The 20,941-nt window shown below is 50.6% G+C and overlaps 1 protein-coding gene across 1 annotated transcript in view; it reads right to left on the reverse strand.

Annotated features, from left to right (window-relative positions):
* Positions 1-4,818: 4,818 nt before the first annotated feature.
* Positions 4,819-20,941, reverse strand: part of WWOX (WW domain containing oxidoreductase) — a 937,277-nt gene continuing 921,154 nt past the window's right edge. Inside the window, exon 9 of the mRNA XM_045988929.1 lies at positions 4,819-6,098. Coding sequence (XP_045844885.1) covers positions 5,910-6,098 — 189 coding nt within the window. The 3' untranslated portion in view covers positions 4,819-5,909. The remainder of the gene's footprint in view (positions 6,099-20,941) is intronic.

Raw genomic sequence — 20,941 nt, forward strand, 5'->3', positions numbered from 1 at the left:
GAAGTTGACCATGGAGTTGGGGGCCCATTTCTGGGCTCTCTATTCTGTTCCATTGATCTGTGTGTCTGTTTTTGAGCCAGTACCATACTGTCTTGATGATGACAGCTTTGTAATAGAGCTTGAGTTCTGGAATTGTGAGGCTGCCAATTTTGGCTTTCTTTTTCAACATTCCTCTGGCTATCTGGGGTCTTTTCTGGTTCCATATAAATTTTAGGATTATTTCTTCCATTTCTGTGAAAAGAAGTTGATGGTATTTTGATAGGGATTGCATTGGATGTGTAGATTGCTCTAGGTAGCATAGACATTTTCATAATATTTGTTCTTCCAGTCCGTGAGCATGGAACATTTTCCCATTTCTTTCTGTCTTCTTCAATGTCTATCATGAGTATTTTATAGTTTTCTGAATACAGATTCTTTGCCTCTTTGCTTAGGTTTATTCCTAGGTATCTTATGGTTTTGGGTGCAACTGTAAGTGGGATCGATTCCATAATTTCTCTTTCTTCTGTCTTGTTGTTGGTGTATAGAAACAAAACTGATTTCTGTGCATTGATTTTTATATCCTGACACTTTATTGAATTCCTGTATGAGTTCTAGAAGTTTTGGGGTGGAGTCTTTTGGGTTTTCCACATAAAGTATCATATCTTCTGCAAAGTATGAGAGTTTGACTTCTTTGCCGATTCAAATGCCTTTTAGTTCTTTTTGTCGTCTGACTGCTGAGGCTAGGACTTCTAGTACTATGTCGAATAGCAGTGGTGAATGTGGACATCCCTGCCGTGTTCCTGACCTTAGGGGAAAAGCTCTCAATTTTTCCCCATTGAGAAATGATACGCACGGTGGGTTTTTCATAGATGGCTTTGATATTGAGGTCTGTGTGCTTTATCTGTACACTGTAAAGAGTTTTAATTTACATTTCTTTTTTTTTAAAAGATTTTATTTATTTCTTTGACAGACAGAGATCACAAGTAGACAGAGAGGCAGGCAGAGAGAGAGGGGGGAAGCAGGCTCCCCGCTGAGTAGAGAGTCTGCATGCGCATGCGGGGCTTGATCCCAGGACCCCAGGACCAGGACCTGAGCGGGAGAGGCTTTAAGCCACTGAGCCATCCAGGTGCCCCTTAATTTACATTTCTAATCAAAGCAGCAATATATTTTGTTTACAAGAAAATTATTCCACAATTGTTTCTAAGATCAACTGTATTTTAAATACAATGATGTGACTCCCCCCAACCCAATCTCATAAGTTGTATTTAAGGATATAGAGAAAGAATCAAACCATTTTCAGGTAGACTACTGATGGAAACCGCACTTGTTCCATTTAGAGGAGCCTAAACGAGTCTGAGTGGAGGAGGTAGAACCAGGAGGGACGAAGGTGCAGGGCAAGAGAAACCACAAACACAGAGGTCTGGAGACTCGTGGGCTCAGTGAGATGAAATTTCTGGGACAACGTCACACAGGAAGTGGTGGCCCAGGATTCAAGTGTTCTCTCATTGGTGAAAAGGGGACAGTGACATTTAATTCAAAAGCAGTGAGATTTAAAAGGACAAAATGGCATTTCTGCTCAAATTTTGCATGACGTCTTAGGAAGCACTCAGGAAACGGAACTTCATAAAAGTGGATCTTGTCATCTGGGGTGCCCAGCCTCAAGAGAGCCATGGTTCTGACTCCAGAGGAGGACACGCTCCTCTTGGCCATCAAGTCGAGTCAGGAAAGCTGGAGGAGGCGCACGGCCTCTTTCATCCGAATGAGTGATGGAGCGCCCTATTTGCATAGATCTGTGGAGAAAATTAAAGGCAGCTTTTTTATTCTCCCGCACTCGAGATGCAGCCGGGAGGGTCTTGCAAACAGACCAGCTCAGAGCAGCAGCGATCTTCCTGACTGTGGTGGCGTGTTTCAGAAGAGCAGACGGCCCTTCAGCTCAGGGGCTGCCCATGGGAGCCAGAACGAACCCGCGTTTCATTGCGTGGTTAGCTTTGGTCTTTACAGGGAATTCAGACGGGGTCCTGGGGGCTTCTGTTGGTGATTGCAAGGGAGTCAGGGCATTCGATGGTTGACTAACGTGGTAAAGAGGTGGGAGTGTGGTGGCTTTTTTTTTTTTTCTATCCAAACTGAATGCAGGCTCACCTGGACTTTCCACTCTAATTAAAAATTGTGAACTTGGTCCAGTGGGAAAATGAAAGACAAAGTGCTTCTGCTTTAAATAAGGAGACTGGCTGCTTGGGAGTATTTTATATAAATAGTTACAAATTCTGACAACGTGAAGTTAAAATATCTAAAAGGAGCGCCCGGGTGACTCAGTTGGTTAAGTGTCTGTCTTTGGCTCAGGTCATGATCTCAGGGTCCTGGGATCCCGTGTCGGGGGTGTCCCTGCTCATTAGGGAGTCTGCTTCTCCCTCTCCCTCTGCCCCTCCACCCCCGCCCCTGCTCTGTCTCAAATAAATAAATAAATAAATATTCTTTAAAAAGTACATGTAAAAAAAACCTAAATAGCAACACCGAATTGGGATGAGATTGTAAAAAAACCAAGAACAGAAACACGTATGTTCTGCTGGTCATACTCCTTCCAGACAGCATGAGGCGACATGCAGTAAGAGCCAAATAAGAGCTCTTGGACCCAATAGTTCTTTACCTGCAGCTGTACATGAACAGGAGGAAAAGGCTGTAAGCATAAAGATGCTAAATGAGCCATTAGTTCTAACAGCAAGAACTAGAAACAGCCTAAGTACTCCAACATAAGAATTCCAAACAGTGACCCACCAGCAAGCCAGTATATTCGGCATCCGTTAAAATTACTGAAATAAGAAACTTTGCGGGAGGAAAAAGGGAAAAGAGGGGCAGGCCACCAAATAGTTCTCTTTTTAAGAACTGCCTTTAGTGTTGGTGCCTTAACTCACCAAAGAGGCGTAAAGCAGAGCAGTGTTTCGTGATGTCCCCGTATTCTGAAATGAACTCAACCAAACTAGCTTGGATACGTTGAAAGGTGCAAAGAGTTAACCCGTGGGGGAAGTGTTGCTATTTTAGAAGCTTTTTCATTGTAAACCTCTAAAAATTGTACCTGCTGGTGACCGGAACAGGCAACCAGTGAGCAAGGCAGGCTCTCTGGCCTGGTGCTGACCTTAATGAAAGTAGTCAGGCCTCCTTCACTGAAGTTCAAAACAAAACCACCCATAACCCCATTTTGAACAGCAAAACCACAAGCCACAGCTTCAGTCTTTGCTGGGGATGCTTCCATTTCTTGTTTCCTGTTGTTTGAAGGGTCTCCCTCGATCAGCCATGGAAGTGAAAACTGGCTGCCTTTGCGAGGGAGAGCCACTCAAAAGAAAATGACTCTGGAGCAACCGGCTCTCTCCTCCTGTTCTGGGCGGATCCCACGCCACGGCGGCGAACTCTGGACACGGAGTCCCTTAGAAGTTAAAGCTGGGGAAGCGAGGCCAGACGTAGACCCGTTCGTAACCAGGACCCGAGGGAAGTCCTGTGGGGCTGGTGCTGGATAGACGGCATGTATGGAAATAATCCGCCAAGTTTACACTCAGCGCTGAGCACTGGGAAAACACCCAGGTCCCACGCCTGGGTACAAAACCAAGTAATCTTCTTTGTGAGTAATTCACTCGTTGTATAAATTCAGGGCGTATCTACCGCTGGTCTACAGGTTACTACGGTTAAACAGCGCGCAGTAGCAGAAGGTGCGTGGATTTGATGGGGGGGCCTGGATTCAGAGACTGAGCCTGCTGCTCAGAGTGGCAGACTCTCAATCAGTAAGTTACTTTGTTTCTGTAAAGCTCTAGTTCCATCAGGGGAGCATAAAGTAAGATAACGGGTGTGATGTGCCTAGCCAGGCACTGGCACATAGTAGATACTCAGTAAACAGTATGTGCAGTTTGTAGCCGTGACAGTGGAGATCAGAACACACAGACCTGTGCGTATACACTGCGTGGATACTATATCGCGTGCCCGTACGTGCACACACACACCTGAGGGTGAGCAATAGCAGCCTTGGATGCAGAAGCAGCTAAAAAAGGAGTGAGACTCGTGGCAGCCACTCGCCACCTGGGCAACACGACGATGTCTACACACCGGACACACAGCAGGGAAGGTGGGTAGTTACCCTCAACTTGGGATTGCTACAACGTAGCACCGAGTATGTGCTTGTTGAGTGGATGACTACATGAAGACGCTGATCTTCTTGATTTGGGGGAATACTCACCTCTCCTTGTCAGGTTCCCCCACGCCTCTTCTTACCCTCCTGATACAGGGTTCATATGGGAATTAGCCCAGTGACCTTGACAGTGCAGGGAGGCGGGCAGCCAGCAGAATGTCCCTTGGTTCTCTTGGACAGTTTGGGTACCACCTTGGCTGGTGATACTCCAATGTCTTCTTTGCACTGGCTTAACTCTACCTTCACCAGAGGCCTACAGCTTAGCTAGAGGCAGTCACCTCTCCACTCAGCCCAAAGAACTTAGATGATGCAGCCGACTGGAAAAGATGCGTTTGAGCTATCAAAGAAGTGGCCTGGGTGCAGGGAATCTGCATGATTTTCACATCACACCTGGTATTTCCTGGCCTTTCAGCAAAAGCATTCCCTCCATGAGGCCAAAGTGCATTTCTTTACATCCCTACTGGAATGGGAAAAGGGGTTAGTGGGAAAGAGACCCCAACTGCTCCCATTCTGATGCACAGATTGTCTGGTCACCAAGAACTTGCTAATTACAGGGGGAGCAAAGCACTGAGGCCTAAAAGAACCCAGTAGAAGTAATAACAAAACCGGTCAAGGTGAAATTAAACAACAGTCACTTTTCTTTCTCTTTCTCCAACAGAAAATGTGATGCTGGCGTGCGAATCGCGGGAGACAACTTGGCCCACAGACAGCCACAAAGCACAAAAACAAAAACTCTGAGAAGAAACGAGACGGTGTTTTCCTGGCATCTACAAGAAGCGCTTTATTTTTCCTCTAGATTTCTTTTCTAAAAAAACAAAACAAAACAAAAAACAAAACTGAAACAAACATTTATAGAGACAGTGCAAACTGTAGGTGATGATATTCAAGCATGTTCTTTTATTAAGCATAGGATGGGAGGAGAGGAAGGTGCAGCGGAAACGCTCAAGCAGGATAACCGGGAGGCTGTGAACCTCCACAACCAGGTTGCTTCTTGCAACTGTGAATGAGGAATGAGGGGAATGACCGTTTTGTCCTCTGCCCCCCCATATCCTGTATATTCTCATGGACGCAATGCTTCCTTTCTTGCCCGCCAAGGTGTCTAGGGAATGATCTGGAAATTCGTTTGTAATGATCTATTAAGAATTTTGGGGCAGCTTCGGCAAGGGGGTTGGGCCAGCCCACTGGGACCCACCAGCTGTGTCTAATCCACCCATTTCTAAGTGTCACTTCTCTCTTGGCTGGCTGGAACAGGGGTCCCAGAGCTCTCTCCCCCAGTCACTGCTGCACCCACTCAGGCTTGGCCAGGACCAATGAAAGGATCAACACTCGCCTTGGCTCCTAGCTACAGTGGGGCCGTGGCGGTGGCCGGGGGAGGGGACAGAGGGCGCCTGACTCTATTGTAAGCGAAGCGCGAGAACAGCTCCGGCTTCCACAGTGACACAAGGAGCCTGCATAGCAGCTCAGCGTTCACCTTCCAACAGGCCACCACCAGGAAAGCAAAGAGACGCCAGCCTTGCCCAGCCCCAGAAAAGAGAGACGGTCCCCCGGACCCTGCAATTCCCATCGGTACTTGGTCTGTTTCCCTGTGTCGTGACTACTCGTATTCCCTCTGCTCTGGCGGATCTGTGGCCGGCGGGCGGGGGCGGGGGGGGGCACCGAAAGCCCCTGGCTAGTCAGGTGGCAGGGGTCCAGCGGCGGCAGCTGCGCAGGCGCAGACACGCAGGGTGGGTGCGGGCGCCGAGGCTCACCGGCCGAGCGCTTAGCCGGACTGGCCGCCGGGTCCCTCCTGGATCAGCCTCTCACTGAGCGCCCACAGGGCCCGCGCCGTCTCCTCGCTCTGAGCCTCCGGGGACGGCACGCAGCGGCAGCAGTTGTTGAAGTACATCCCTCCGAGGCCCTCCAGCTCTGGAGCAGCAGCACAGTAGACGGCGCTGGCAGCTCCTTGTTGCTGCAATCAAAGAAGAAAGACCAAAAAAAATTGTGTGTGTTTGTTTTTTGTTTTAAAGAAAAGAGGTGATGAGCTGACTTCATTGTGAATTAGCGAGCCTCGCCCTGCCTGGTTTGGGTGCGCCTGGATCTCAGCATGGCCAAGGGCACTGAGCTCAGCACGTGACTGTACGAGCTATAATGTGGCATCCTGGGAAAGCAAATTCACCAACTCCGCTGGGGTCCCTTTTTACACCTCGTAGAGGGACAGGCTTCAGAAATGAACCTGCTTATCAGTCACTGCAGAGGTCTCTTCTGAGGAACGAGAGAAAGACAGCAAGCATCGTTCTGCGCACCCAAGAACAAACGCACCCAACCCGCTGACTTCTCAACGAATGATGCAACGTGACACCAAGATGTTTCTAGAACCTTCTGTCTGAATTAAACCAACCTGTCTAATGGCCCATCAGATAGAGAGGGACTGGTGCCAGATCTTTATTTTTTGCTCGTGGTGCTGCTAGGGGAAGTTTTCAGTGCTGCGTGGGAACGTCTGACACACATAGACACCGGCGCCCTGCCATACACACAGGCCTCATGCAGACGCACGACACATGTATTAATTCATCCAGAGCCTGTGAAAACCTTTCTGTTAATGTCATATTCACCCTGTATTTGCAATCGGACAGTGACGAAGGGGGGACTTTTCTTCTCAGCCCACCTCAACTTGTAAGTTGCGATGAGCACGATCGAGTACTTTTGATTCCCCTTTTGAGTAACAGTTGGTGCTGTGGCTAGGGCTGTGCATGCCGGCGGGGCACCATATCATCCTGGCTGACACGGGGCTGTCAGGGATGCTGTAAAGAGGGCAAGAAATCACTTTGCTTTGCAAGCCATAATTAAAAATAATAGGCTGGCGTTCATAGGGAGACATGGTAGGCACGGCTCTAATTTAAAACCAATACAGTTTATCTGGCATCTTATGATTATTTATGTGCATCACAGCCCTCGCCGCACCAACTAATTATCAGCTGATAGGGAGGGGGTTGGCGGAAGAGGATGGAAAAGGTAATGGGGATAAGGTCACCATTAGAAAAGATGCTCAGGGCATTTCACAGAGTGGGAAATGCATTTCTGTCCCCATGCAAAGCTTACCATTTTTCCTGCTCCTATAAGGTTGACGTTGTGCCCAAGCAGAGAGCTTCGTGGAGAAACCTCCCCCTGCCCCGGGTGGTTTGGTTTGTGCGTACTGTGATTGTGCTCTAGGACCGTTGGACGCCAAGGTCATTTTGAGAATCATCAGGATCTCCAGGTGTAACGTTAGGGAAGTGCTATAAAGCACGCTTGAGTTTTTCTTTGGTAGCGGAGGACTTCAGCATCAGTGTTTATGGTCCTATCTGAACCAGTCTGCAAAGCAAATGGTCAAGCACGAAGTGACAGGGCTGTGGGGAGCAGGGCGGAGCGGAGTGGGGCGGGACATCGTCAGGCTTGAGTTCTGAGGATCACTGGTGCTTGACTGGGCTGGAGAAGTCCATTACTTCAGAATTTGAACACCCAGCATGACTTCGATTTAATTAAACAGTAATTGGCGTTTAACTGCCCCAAGCCCCTTGCCATGCCCACTCCCCAGACAGCCAGTTACTTTCTTGGATTCAGCTATTTCTTTTCGAATTGATTTGTGTGGCTCAAGTGTAATGGAAATAAGCTCATGTCATCCAGATTTCCTCTCACTGAATCATCATTTCTAATAACCCTTAGCTTAGCACCTGGCACATTTATCGAAAGAATTTCGCGTGGTTTATCTGACTCCTCTGCATCCCACGTGGGGAAAAAGGGAAGCCAAGTGCCTCTAAAGGCAAACGGAAGAACGGAGCCGCGCATCCCGCTCGCTCAAGCCGAATACCCTCTCGGCCGCGATTCCGCGCAGAGTGCGGGCGGAGATGGTGTTCTGCGTGCTTTTCTGGGTAGCCTGGGTTTCCGTCTGCCTTTGCAGCCGCCGAAACCACCGAAGAGCGGTCAGGTGGTTTGCCGTCAGCTCCCAAGTGCTGAGAGAATCCGGTCAGCTCACCCCCAAACCGAGGCCCCCCCCCCCCCCTGCTCGGGAGCGCTCCAACTGGCAGCGGAGCCCGTGATCGGAGCTCTCCGGTCCTGAGATCAGAGCAGGCCACCGGAGAAAGCAGAAAGCAGAATTCTTCCAGACCCAATGTACTGTCTTGCCACCGTGACCTTCTGAAACGGTAGCACGCTGCACTCTTGTACTGTGGGATTGGTCCTCCTGCAGGGAGATTCTACACTTCCGTTGACTCAGACTCAGGCTGACGAGGGAGCTGGGGGGCTTCCCCCCCGTGGAACCGGACAGCAACCGCTGTCGACCTCATGTCACGCCAGCTGACGTGTGGCTACCATGCTGGAGACCGTCAATTTTAGAGAAGCCCCATCTCTTACCAAGAGCTGCTTTGATTCCTTTGCCACAAGGCTCGGTGACACACTGTCTTAGTAGCATCACCGGCGAGGCTGGCTTTGTAGGAGAACGCGGTGCAGTAGGGGCCCCTGAACGCAAAGCCCGTGTCCTCCACGGCGCAGGTGAGCTGCAGGCGCCCGGCAAAGCCAGCCTCTGGCTTCTCGCTCCGCTCAGCGGGCGCCTGCTTCCCTGTCGTCTCCGGCTGGACGCGTCGGTAGTGACGGTACCTTTCAGTCCCAGCCCCGCTCCCCTCCCGGCTTCTCGGGGAATTCTCTTTTCAGCTGTACTCACGGCAGCCTCTGAGTGACATCTTTATAGGATCAGATGTGATGGCAGTTTAATAACGAGTTCTGATTTTTGGCTCATGAGCTTTTTGGTTGCCTATCATGAGAATGAGGTGGCGCCACATGAGGAAAATCTCGTTAGTACATAAGCCGGTACTGCTGATACAGGATAAAACATTTTTAAAGTGATAAAAAAAGTTTTTAAAGAGCCCTTTAATCACCGTCGAATGATTTTCATGCCACTTTTTGGGGCATCAGTACATAACTTGGAAACGATGAAAGAGCGTGTAAAGGAAATGATGTCAACAAGTCTGCTGTAAAATGTCTGAAGCAACGTCTTGCTGGCCGTCGGCACTGCGCACGCTCCGTCGTGAAAAAATAACAGCAACACTTGACACACGAACACCGGCTGGCGCGGCGGGTTCCCCTAAATGAACTTTTCAGAGCAATTTATTGGAAGTCGGTAGGTTGCGCGCCGTTGCAAGCCCCGGGAACTGGGGTGTCGCGGCTCCATCCCGGGGACACGGTGTGAGTTAGGGTGGTGGATGACACCGGGCCTGAAAATGTCTGGGAAGCCCAGCAGCATCTTTAATCATGCCTGAATGCCACTTCCGATCCAGTCAAATGTTTGCGAGCTGCCAGCGGAGAAGTGTGCCATCAGTCTTTATAGTGTATGTAAAATTACCTACGATTCTTTTTTGGGATTAAGTTAAGAGTATCTTGGTAATAAGGCTTCATCATTCTCTTTCAGAAATCATTTGTCAGATTTGCAGTACAATCAGCAACTACAGAAAGGTGGGATTTAAAAAGCAGTGGTTTGTTTATAGTTGAGGCCGTGAGATCTAAATTATCCGTCCTTCCAAAACCCTTTGTTGGGATAAAAATGTTAAGTAGCTGCTTTTCATCCACACTTATTTGATACCGCTGGCCGCCACTCTGGAGCTGCGGGCAAGGAGTGCAAATGAACACTGACTCTTTTAAAGGAAAAGGTACAGAGGCTTCTGCTCAACACTATACGGGAGAGGGAAAAAACACCCCCATGCTGGTATTTGTGGTGCAATGGTTAGTACTCTACTATAACGTACATTTTAATAAGGACACATATTACATAACATTCAGTTTTCAAGTTCCTCTATTTTAAAATGCATGCTTACTTAAAAGGAAGAATATATTCCTGTCTTAAAGTAGATTTCACTAGGAGATGTATAAAAAGATAAAGACACACTGTCACGGAATATCTGTATATCCAATGATCTCGAGAGTAGATGTTCTAGGATTGCTGTACTACAGACACACTGATACCGGGACACCGCACGACATGTGCCGAATCAGCCAGTTCGATACAAACTAGTTGTGTCAAAGAACACGGCACGGAAGTTAGCCCAAGTTCAGAACCCCAAGGGCACGAACAAGAGCCTTTCGGGAAGTGGGTGGTGATCATCCTGCCGAACTCCCGGGACAGCAGTGGCAGGAAGGCAACCCAGTGCCTCTTCAAACCCTCCACGCTTGCCCTGTTACCTGTCTGGGGTCTGGTAGGCAAAGAAACACTTGCCCAGTGCAGAACCAGCCTCCTGCCCGGTCCTCCAGGACACAGCAGTGACGGAGCCGCGGTGGAGACGAGGGGGCGAGGGCACGTGTATCGGGGCATCTGCGCCGCCGCCACACCCTGTCTTTCCCTGTCTCTCAGGAGTACCCCGACAGAAGAGTCCGGAACCACGCGGCCGGAAAGTGCAGCCCCTTGTTGCAGAGCTCCTCTCCGGACACCTTGGTACACCTCCGTCCCTCAAAAACGGTTACGGGTTCACTCTCCGACGTGCGAGGCAAACCCAAGCAAAACCCAAGTCTCAACCAAGCAGACTGCCCCCCCCCCATGTTATCAGGTCCCCACCTGCCGTCAGAGCACAATCTTCTAAGCCCCCAACACGTGCCGAGTGGTTCGTTAGTTCATGGAGTCAGCCTGCGGGGGAGTGAGGCTCAGGGGCCTTCCCCAGGAGTGCGACCACGGCCACAAAGTCACCCCCTTCCTCTACCACCGAGCATCCGAAAGGCTGCCGTCCTCCACATGGTCATGCTCTTCCAGGGACCGGGCGGCAACAGGGACGATCCGAGGGGTGACGGTTGCTAGCACGTGCGGACAGCTCACAACCGGTCAGACACCACTGTTACCCTCATTTGGAGAGAAGGCCGCTTCGCGTCAGAGATGAAAAGCCACACGCCCAAAGCTGCACGGGCCAGCACGCAGTCTACCCGCTCCAGAATCCGATGAGCTGCTGTGCAAAGCCTCCTGCCCAAGCACGGGACACAAATGTTTGCATATCGCCCACTCCCTGCTGTGTGTGTCCCCCTCGGCGGAAGCTTCCTCGTGCGGGCCTCCCTGCCACCTGCCACTGTGCGAGGCCCCGACGTGGCCTGGGATGAAATGGGAGGTCGTGTTCACCTGAGAAGTGTCCAAAGGACAATTTTCCCTTTGTTGATTTAGCCAGTGAACTAAATTGAAATTATATCCATTTGGATAAACAAGACTGAAGACTCAGCGCCACCTCAGAAGATCCAGGAGCAAATGGCCCTTAACAGAAAGGTCACCTGATTGAAAATGCCACCTCTGCGCGCCACATCTGCCCAGCTAAGGAACCTGCTCTTGGAAGACAGACCTTTCTTCAGCGCGTGAACTGAACCACATCAAAACCAGTGAAACCTAAGCCAGTCTCCAGCTGGTACGTTCTCATGCGTGTCGCATGAGTGTGGCGCTTGGAGGAGAACACCGGCCCCGCTCCTCAGGTGCACAGATCAGCCTCCGGTCCCCATGCGCCGCCCGCCCCCAATCCGCTCCAAGCGCATTTACTCCTCCGAATCTCAAACAGCGGATTCCCACAGAGGCTTGACACCAGCCGGGCTTGGATGCATGCAGATACTTCCTGCTGGCATCAGCACAGAACTTTTTTTTTTTTCATAGCCTTTGGGAGTTTTGCTAACTCACAGACTGTTCTTAACATTTATTACGGAAGGGAAATACTACTCAGTTTCTCGAGTAGGAGACGGTGAAGAGGATCAGGAGTACAGATACTTGCTTTCCGCTGTGGAGGCTTTTCAATTCTCAGAGTGCTGAGAACATCCACTTAGATCCCGTTCAGATTTTCAGCCTCACAGAAGAGAACGTGCCCACTCGAACGCTTTGACGGTGGTCAGGATGGTCTCCTCCCTCCCCGAGGAAATAGGTTTCTTTCTTCTGTGCTAAAACAGGTTCTCAAGAGTAGAGAAACCTCAGAGGTTTTCAGTTGACTTGTCTCTCCTCCACTAGGTGAAGGAGTGCCATTCCCCAGTCTCTGAGGAGGGCCCTGATGACGGGAGGACCAAGCAGGGGCTAGGCCGATCCATGTCCATAAATGCAGCTGGTCCCCGAGCAGCCCAGAGCCCGCAACTGCAAAGGAAATCTTGAGTGAAAATGTCTGACGGAAAACAAACATGGTACATCTTTCGAGAAACAGCCACAGGCCTCCATTCGGAGACAGTCTGCAAGATGACCCGAAACCTTTCTTGTTTGCACTTTAGGTATCCCAAACATTGCATCCCCAAATCCAAGTCAGACTACAAGACCCCACAGCATTCCCCCCGACAAAAAACATACATTTCTAGCAAGGTCATTATGGAGTTTTCAGAAAATGACTTGGGAGACCAGGGCAGAATGAGACGGAAAAAGTCAGGACGGGCGCTGAGAAGTATTTGCAGGAACAAGCTCAGAGACTAGTAGGTTCAGGATGGAAAGCTGGAAAGGACTTGTTTTTTTTAAGACAAAAGAATATATTTGTCTTCACTAGCCTTAAGTTTTGGGGAGAAAAAGGCAGCCAATCCCAACCACCCAAAGAGGCCCCAAGCCATGTTTATTCCGGGAAGGCCAGGCATGGGCGGATTCTCACTTAGGCTATCAGCGGGATTGAAGGGCGCACTGACCTCGGTAGGCTCTCAGGACCTGTGTTTTGAATTCAATGAACTGTTCTAAACTTTCCCTTGAAATAAATGAGGCTCTTTTCATACCTCTTCTGTGTTCCAGAATCCCTGCCATAAATGTTCCAGGGGCTCCATGACAGATTTATGTCTGGTCTCAAGAGTGGAGGAGAAATATTTAGAATGATTTCATCTTTCTAAGACCTGCTGTTTTCTGAGACTGGAGACCTGCTTTGGGAGGAGGTTGGGGCGGGGGGTGGCACTCCACAGGAGGGGAAGGAAGAGGGAAGGCTCAGGTACAATCCGGGTGGCCAGTCCTACTCCTGCTTAGTTCCCTTCCATCTGTGCCCGCCAAAAGCATCCTGTGATCACTGGGCCTCAGAGGTGGTCCCCGTAAGACAATGACAGGATGCCACTGGCCGTCTCCTAGCCATGAAAGAAGCCCCCGGGCATTCCGTGCCAGTCTTGCCTGGATGACCCACGTTGCTCAAAGTACAGTTTCTTTCCAAATGGGGCGTTCCCTTGCTGGGATGGAAGAACGCACCGGGGTACCCATTGTTCCATGGGTCAGTGTGAAGCCGCTAAGCAGAAGAGCCATAGAAACTGGCCACTCAAATATGCATCATCCTTCCACATGGGACAGATCTGATGGCCGGTTACTGGAATTTTCCAACCGGGCTGCCTCCGAAGCTAGCGCTGAAGGACCAGTGGGTATTTATAAAAGATAAAAGAAGATATTGAGCGTGTGTTAATTTGAAACATTTTACATTTTTACTGCTTTATCCTCAGTTATAGCTAGCTGTGTATACTGTATATAAATGTATGCCTCTGTATTTTCCATGCGCACTAAAATAAACCTTTGAAGTAATTGCCAGGCAGAATTAATGGCTTCTGTTCCAGTATAATGGTGCGAAGAGTGTCTTCACGGTACAGGTGAAAGAAAAGCTCCCCTTCCTCTCTGCTGCATGGACTGACCCCGCCCAGTGGGCCTGCCACGTTGGCTCTTTTAGAAAACCAAGAGCTGACTGCTTCTGTGAGCAGGCCAGATTTCAGGGCAAGCCCCAAACAAGCTGTTTAGGTTTTAAGGTAGACGGTTCATTTACACCCAGGTCACAGAAATAGTCTACCACGTCGTACTGAAAGGCATGAGTGGGTGGGGTGGGGGTTGAGAAAAACCCACGGGGTCTTCTGATGGGGCCGTGTCACCGCCAGAAATGAACTCTCAACTCTGTCTTCCAGAAACGAATGGAAAAAAAAATAGACTTGGTGATCATTTGGATCTCACAGGCAGGCACCCATGCCCGGCCCCGCTGTTTGCATTAGGTTTGTGCGTCTTCACAGCGAGGTCTCTGCAACAGATCATATCTCAGGCTCAAAGACACTGGCCTCGTTCATATTTCATTTAGAACATACTGTGGAGAGCGTCTCATTTGTATTACTTCCATAATTAATGGTGATAGCTTAGGCACTGCCTTTACACAGAGATCTCGTCACAGTGGTCGATGGGTAATGAGAAACAATAGATACTTCATTCACCAGCAGCTTGTTGCTAGTTAGTAGGAAATGATCGTGAGTGCTGTTGCTTTAATTGCCAGGGTAAATAATTCTGCCTCGGTGTTAGTGAACATTTTAAAGCACTTGATGCAAATAGACTAGAAACAAAACAAACAAAAAAAAATTACCTTGATTATACAACACCTTAGCATAGAAAGTTAAAGGTATGTCTTTTTTTTAAATTGTATTCTATCATGCAAATATTCTCTAAATATGCATGTGCTGACTGCTCATCTCCTGTGTTTTAGGAAATACAATTAGGCCTTTCTCTTCTCCTATGTAGACTGTAAATAACTGTAGATCTTTCTCTTGTTTCCCTATGTAAATATATGTAAATATTAACAAGCTATGCATGCTGATGTTCTAGGCAATTTCAGGTACTTTTATAATCTGAAGGCATGTACTTGAACTGGTTTGTTAAAAGGAAAAAAAAAGTCTCTCAAACTCTTTAAAGCTGAATAGAAATTAAAGATTTCTTCCTAGATGATTGTGGTTTCTTTTGTTTGCTTTCTCATCCCGGAACAGTGCTCCACGCATGTTCTCTGCCCCTCTCCCCGGGAGGAGACAAGGGCATGCACTCGGGCCAGGAACGATGTGGAACTATACTTGGCTTTCGTTTTAACCACTTTCCTTGGGTTTCCTAAAGAACTTCTAGACTCATAAGACAGGCATCTTTGGATTCTTCTAGCAAAAGAATATGGAGTTTAAAAAAAAAAAATCGTATTTGTTGCTCCCCTACTACGTGTCAGCACAGTGCTAGGGGCTTTTCCCTCTGCAACCCCTATGAAAGGACCCTGTCATGACCATTTCAAAGAGGCAGAAACTCAGTCACAGCAAGATGAACACACGCCTAGAGTGACAAAACTATTAAATGCCTCCCAGACCCTGATTCTTTCCTGTAAGTCAACTCGTTCTGCGAAAGGTCAGAGAGAAACTCTTTTCGGCTCTGTGGCCCATACAGTCTCTGCCACAACTCCAGTCCGCCACTGTGTTAGGTAAGCAGCCTCAGCACGTTCACCAATGAATGTGACCGTGTTCCGATAAAACTTTATTTACAAAAGCAAGCAGAAGGCCACATTTGGGCCACTGGCCTCAGTTTGCCAACCTCTGTTCCACACCCCGCTCTTCAACAGAACACGAACGTTCCCCTTTCGAGTATGTTGATGTGTTTGATGGACTGTGGGAATCACTTGATCAAATGAAAATTCTCCATTTCTTCCCTGCAGGTAACAACACTATTTGTAGAAGTCATGCAATAATAAGGAGGTGAGCAAAAACGAAGTCCCTTGAGCTTATAAATCAAGCTGTCTTCCTCAGACAAATCTCATTGCCAGGTTTCAATTTAGTTACCTTTTGTTTTCACAAATGGGGAAGGAGGAAAAAGGTATGAAAGACTAAGGTTAAAAAAAAAAAAGGGAAAAGCGATCGAGCGACGCTCACTCTTCAATGAGGGGAAGGAGGCTATTACCTCAGGTATCTATGGAAACCAAGCAGCACGCAAACTTTTTAATGGTTGGAAAACAGCGTCTGTGTTTGAAGATGTTTTCCCCAAGTATGATGCTTCAGTGTAAATGCATTAATTGACAGTTTCCTTCGGGACTTTTTTATTGAAGTGTCCAAAGTTAATTTGATGGCACAGGGAACTCTCTGGAGCCCCTGATGAATGCTGCAAAGTTAGGTCTTTAGAAAACGGAGCAGGCTCTGGCGTCCCCTACAAACCCGAGCCTACCCTCCTGCAAAGCAAGGGAAGAACCAGCCCTTGCTCCCTGCGGTTTTCCCTTTAGAACACCCTCTGACTTCACCTCTGACTTCACCGCGGGCTGGGAGAGACTCTAGCCTCTGTTCTAACAAGAAACAGTATCCCCTCTTCCGCCGGGGGCTGGGGGAGAAGGAAAGACCTGCGAGTTCTGCTGTCCGGTAGCAGCGTGGGAGGGTGAGAACAGCCCAGGAGCTGAGGCCAGTTTTGCCTTCCAAATTCAAGGGGCAGCCGTCTATCTCACCAGCCTTACCCAGCGTCTCTGGGTGCCACGCTGGTCATGGAGTCCACTGCTCCCCTGGTTCCCTAGCGGTAGCAACCAGACCCAAGTTCACGTCCATGTCTCTGGGGCAGCGACATATGAACCAAGGCTGCAATTACTTGTTAGTGCTATAAAATTCGAGACACCAGTTCCCACCTCTTGCCCCCCCCAGCCCTTCACACATATCTCCTCCAAATCTTCCAATCTCCCTGTGCAATGGTGCTAGAGAAAGGGATAGACAGATGGACCCAGAGATGAGCAAGCAAGTGCAGTTAAAAAAAAAAAAAAGTGCAGTAAAAATACAGACTCTAGGTGTTGGGTAGCTGGGTGGCTGCTACAATACTCTTTCAAGTTTTCTACTTAAAAGCTTTTATAATAAAACATTGGGAAGATACACACATCCATCCCTGTGGGGTAGGATTCCCATTTTACAGATGAGAAAGCTGAGGCACAGAAGTATCACTGAGTAGCCTGAAGTCCTCCACCTGGTAAGCGGTGACATCCTTCTCGAATTCATGCCCACCTGCCTCAGGCGTCCCTTCCATAAAGGGTCCACGCGCATCTCTGTTCTACCTCCCGGGCACTTAACCGCAGCCCTCTCATTCTGCCAGATTTTTACCTCAAAACGTGAAAACCGGTTTGCCATACGACTCCCATCAGGCAGGTGGTAGGGTCCCCAACTCAGAGCCCAGAAATCAGTTCTCCCAAGAGCGAAAGTGACCTGCGTGCGAAGGGAGGGGACCTGGCATGCGTTCACTGGGTGGCTATTCATTCGACTTGCGTCTCTGAGTCCTGAAGGCGGAGGAGCCTTCTCGCTGGCTGGGGTCGGCAGCGCTGATGCCTTCCAGCCTGACCACAGCGTCTGTGATGCGGACCCAGAAGTCCGAGACGGAGCGCTGTGCAGCGAGCGCGGCGGCGCGGCACGGTGAGGCAGTACCCGTGTCCGACGCAGGGGGAGGCGGGGGCTGCTGGTGTCGGGGCCGCACCAGGGCACGAGATGGTTGAATGGGCAACCTTCCAGCCCAGCCTGTCCCCCTCCTCACAGTCCTCCATCAGACACTGGTCAACTCCAAATTTTAGAGACTAAGAGCGCATTTCAGCCCGAGTCTGATGCCCTGCGGTGGGGTGCCCTCCCCGCAACCACACCTGCTTCCTAACGTCATCCTCAGACTTTTCTCCAGTAGGAAACTCCCCTCCAGGCTGACCCAGCACAACCACCTCTTTCCCTCCAAACCCTAGGAGATACGGAGCCTACACGGCTGCCTTCTGTCTCCCTCTGGACGCACTTGTCACCTGCCCCAGCACCTCACCTGCTGCTGGCCGCCCGGCTGGGTCATGGTCTTGGAGCAGCTGGCGCTTCCCAGTCCACTAATCTCCCTCCTTCCAAACACATTCCGAGTCCCTGAGTCTCGGCTGGACAGCTGCCTTAGAGAGGGCTGGTCCAGTCCCAGGCGCCATCGCCAACAACCAAACAATGACAATGACGGTGACCGGTTAGTACTTTCGGTTCTCACAGGCACTTCACCAGGTAGGTAGTAGCATGGAGCCCAGCGAAAGCCAAGGAAGCAAAGCCGCTCACGGCCATGCACCTGGGAAGGGTCAGAGCTAAGATCCAAACTGAGCTGGTCTTGGTTCAAAGCCCATGTTCTCGTTCCTGACTAGTGTTCCTTCTGACCCCAATCAGACTCCGCACATGTCCCCTCCCTGGGTGGTTTAATCCCTCTAATGGCCAAGCTGCTTCCGGTAGAGCCTCAGGGACCCTCCTCCTCCTACCTGAGCTCCAGTTCTCAGTCCTCAGACCCCCTGGCTTCTGGACTGGTGTCCTCCACCTCGGGGGTAGGGGGTATCATTTTTGCCTGCAGGTGATTGTGGACAGACCCCTGAAAGGGTCTGAGGCCCTTCCCCTACAACGTTCCTCTTCTACCAATTGCTTCTCAGGCAAAGGAGGCCTTGGAGGCTGGCGAGGCTCAGGTTAATGTCTGGCAGGAGCACCAGGGCGGGCCCGTGACCAGCCAACAGCAGCTGGCAGTCTCCCGCCCTCCAAGCTTGGAGAAATGCTGAACTCATGACAACGGGGTGCGCTGAGGAACATCTTACTCTGCATTGTCCCCCTCTGGCCGCCACACCTGATAGGAGGCATCCTCTCAGAACTCCCTGGCTTGTGAGAAGGCAGGTGCACCTACCGAACAAGGTGTCGGCGAGGATGCACGCCCGCAGTGTAGCCGGCCCTCGGACTGTCAAGGTGCCCGAAAATCTGTCCTCTACCGGCTGCCCCCTCTGGATTCCTAATCATCTGAGTTTACACCGCAGGCCCCTTCACGTATGAATCCTTACGGGGCATGATAGCTTCTGGGGCACATTCTAGCCGAGCCCTAGAATTTTTGCAAGAGCGTTCTGGAAGCAGCTTTATCCACATTTTATTTATAGGTAAACTGAGTCTCAACAAGTAAAATGACTTAACAAATAATCCTTGTTTACTGAGTTCTGGTTCTTTGCCACCTGCCTGCCTTGTGCTGAGGGATCCTCGTGGCTTTAATTGCTTTCAGGAAGGGTTCCCACCTGTGCCAGATTTTTTGGAGGCCACTAAGCCAAATTACAGGTAGGGCCCTGACTCCCAAAGAGACAAAGGTCAGGGCGCCTGGGTGGCTCAGTGGGTTAAAGCCTCTGCCTCTGCAGCAGGTCATGAACCCAGGGTCCTGGGATTGAGCCTCGCATCGCATCGGGCTCCCTGCTCAGCGGGGAGCCTGCTTCCTCCTCTCTCTGCCTGGCTCTCTGCTACTTGTGGTCTCTGTCTGTCAGATAAATAAATAAAATCTTTAAAAAGAGAGCGAGAGAGAGACAAAGGTCAAAGAACAAGTGGCCGATTCGGAAGCTGAACCCAGTCTCTTGGGCTCCAGAACCCCAACTCTTGACAGTGGCAGCCAGAGAAGCGGGAATGTTCTCGCAGCCAGATGGACACAGGAGCACTGTACATCTGTGGTTCAGGACTTTCCACCATCACCGCAGTCGATCCCGCGACGGCAGTACGAAGCCAACAGTGTCTGAGCACCCTGCGCTGCGTGACATCTTCCGCGGGCGCCTCCCCATGTGCCGAGCTCCCGCTTGACAGACGTGGCACCTGCGGTCCCGAGAGGTCGAGCCACTGGCCCCAGGTCGCACAGCTATAGTAAGTGGTGGTGCCGCCGTCCGAACCCGAGCTGCCCAAGCCCTTTCTGTCTTTGCTGTGGCATCTTGGGCCACAGGAGCCAGGCCTTCACAGTGACACTGGTCATTTGCCCAGGGGCAGGTGAGGTGACGGGCCCGCTGAGTCAAACCGGACCACCGACAAGGGCAGACCCGTAACTGCTCCGGATCTCAGGGCCGTTTAATCCCTCCCTGGAGGCTGAGAAGTAGAACTGCCTGCTCCCTGGAATGCCAGGGCTCCGGACTCAGGACCGCCGCCCTCTCCAGGGCCCGGGCATGAGCCGCCTCCCACCATCGTGGGGAGAGGGCCCCGCCCGCTTTGCTTTGCTTAGATGACATGACCCCTAAAGCAGAGCTGGTGACGGCTGGTTAACGTTTAGCGACAGGCTCTCGGGAACACGGGAACGAGGAGAGGGCACCTCGAGCTGCAGTTTCTGCCAAAACCCGTGGTGGAAATCCCCTCGACGCGACCGTCCGAGTGTGGGGCTGGGAAGAGGCCCGCGCGGTCAGCCCGCGGGAGCTGGTGTGTGACGGGGCTCTAGCGCCCAGCACGCGGGGGAAGGGCCCACGGAACACGGCACTAGGGGCTGTGGGATCGTCTGAAGAAGACCACGAGGAAGGACAAAATAGGTCATAAAACCACTGGGGCATGTCAGGTACAGCGGCAAAGTAGAAACGCAAACCACTTTAGGGTACCTGGGGGTCAGCGTGACACGGGCCTGAGACACACAGATTTGGTTCAAGTTGGTCCCCACAACCTAAAAGCTGATTCCACTCAGGTGGCCCCCCCAGCCCAAGGTGGCCGTCGTCTCAAACATGGACTGAATCAGTTACGAGTCCTAAACGTCATTCTAGAAACTCGGCAACAGCGTCTCATTTCATCCCGAAACAGCTCTGCAAGGTAGATAATGACCTCCCCTCAGAGGTGCGGAAACTGAGGCTCAAGGACCTAGAACTTGGTCAAGGTCTCACAGCGCTCTCGAAGTGCAGGGTCAGGATCCGAACCCAGATCCGCCAACTCCAGACCTCCTCATGCCCCGGCCCCCTGAGAACTGTGTTCTCTATGCGTTCAGCGTCCTTGCAAACCACACATTTCTTGCCTCAGCTGGCATCCATGGACCATGACAAATGTCTGTGCCCCCCGTGTCTCCCACTGAGCGATACAGGATCTGGGACTCTGTGGGGTTGTGGGTGAGGACAGGAGCTATGGGAGGAGGGAATGGACCCTGGGGGAGGTAGGGTGTCAGGGAGAAGAAGAGAGAGGGAACCGCTCATCGGACTGGAAGTCTCAGGACAACGAATTATTTTTCCGGTGTTCGTGGAAGCTGGACATATAAACTCAGAATTTACTCCTTTTGCCCAACAGGCCAAGCCCAGTGAGCAGAGATAACCCACTGGCATCGGGGAGCTTCCTCCCCGATGAAGG

Source organism: Meles meles, chromosome 19, assembly GCF_922984935.1.
Source record: "Meles meles chromosome 19, mMelMel3.1 paternal haplotype, whole genome shotgun sequence".
Lineage (NCBI taxonomy): Eukaryota > Metazoa > Chordata > Mammalia > Carnivora > Mustelidae > Meles > Meles meles.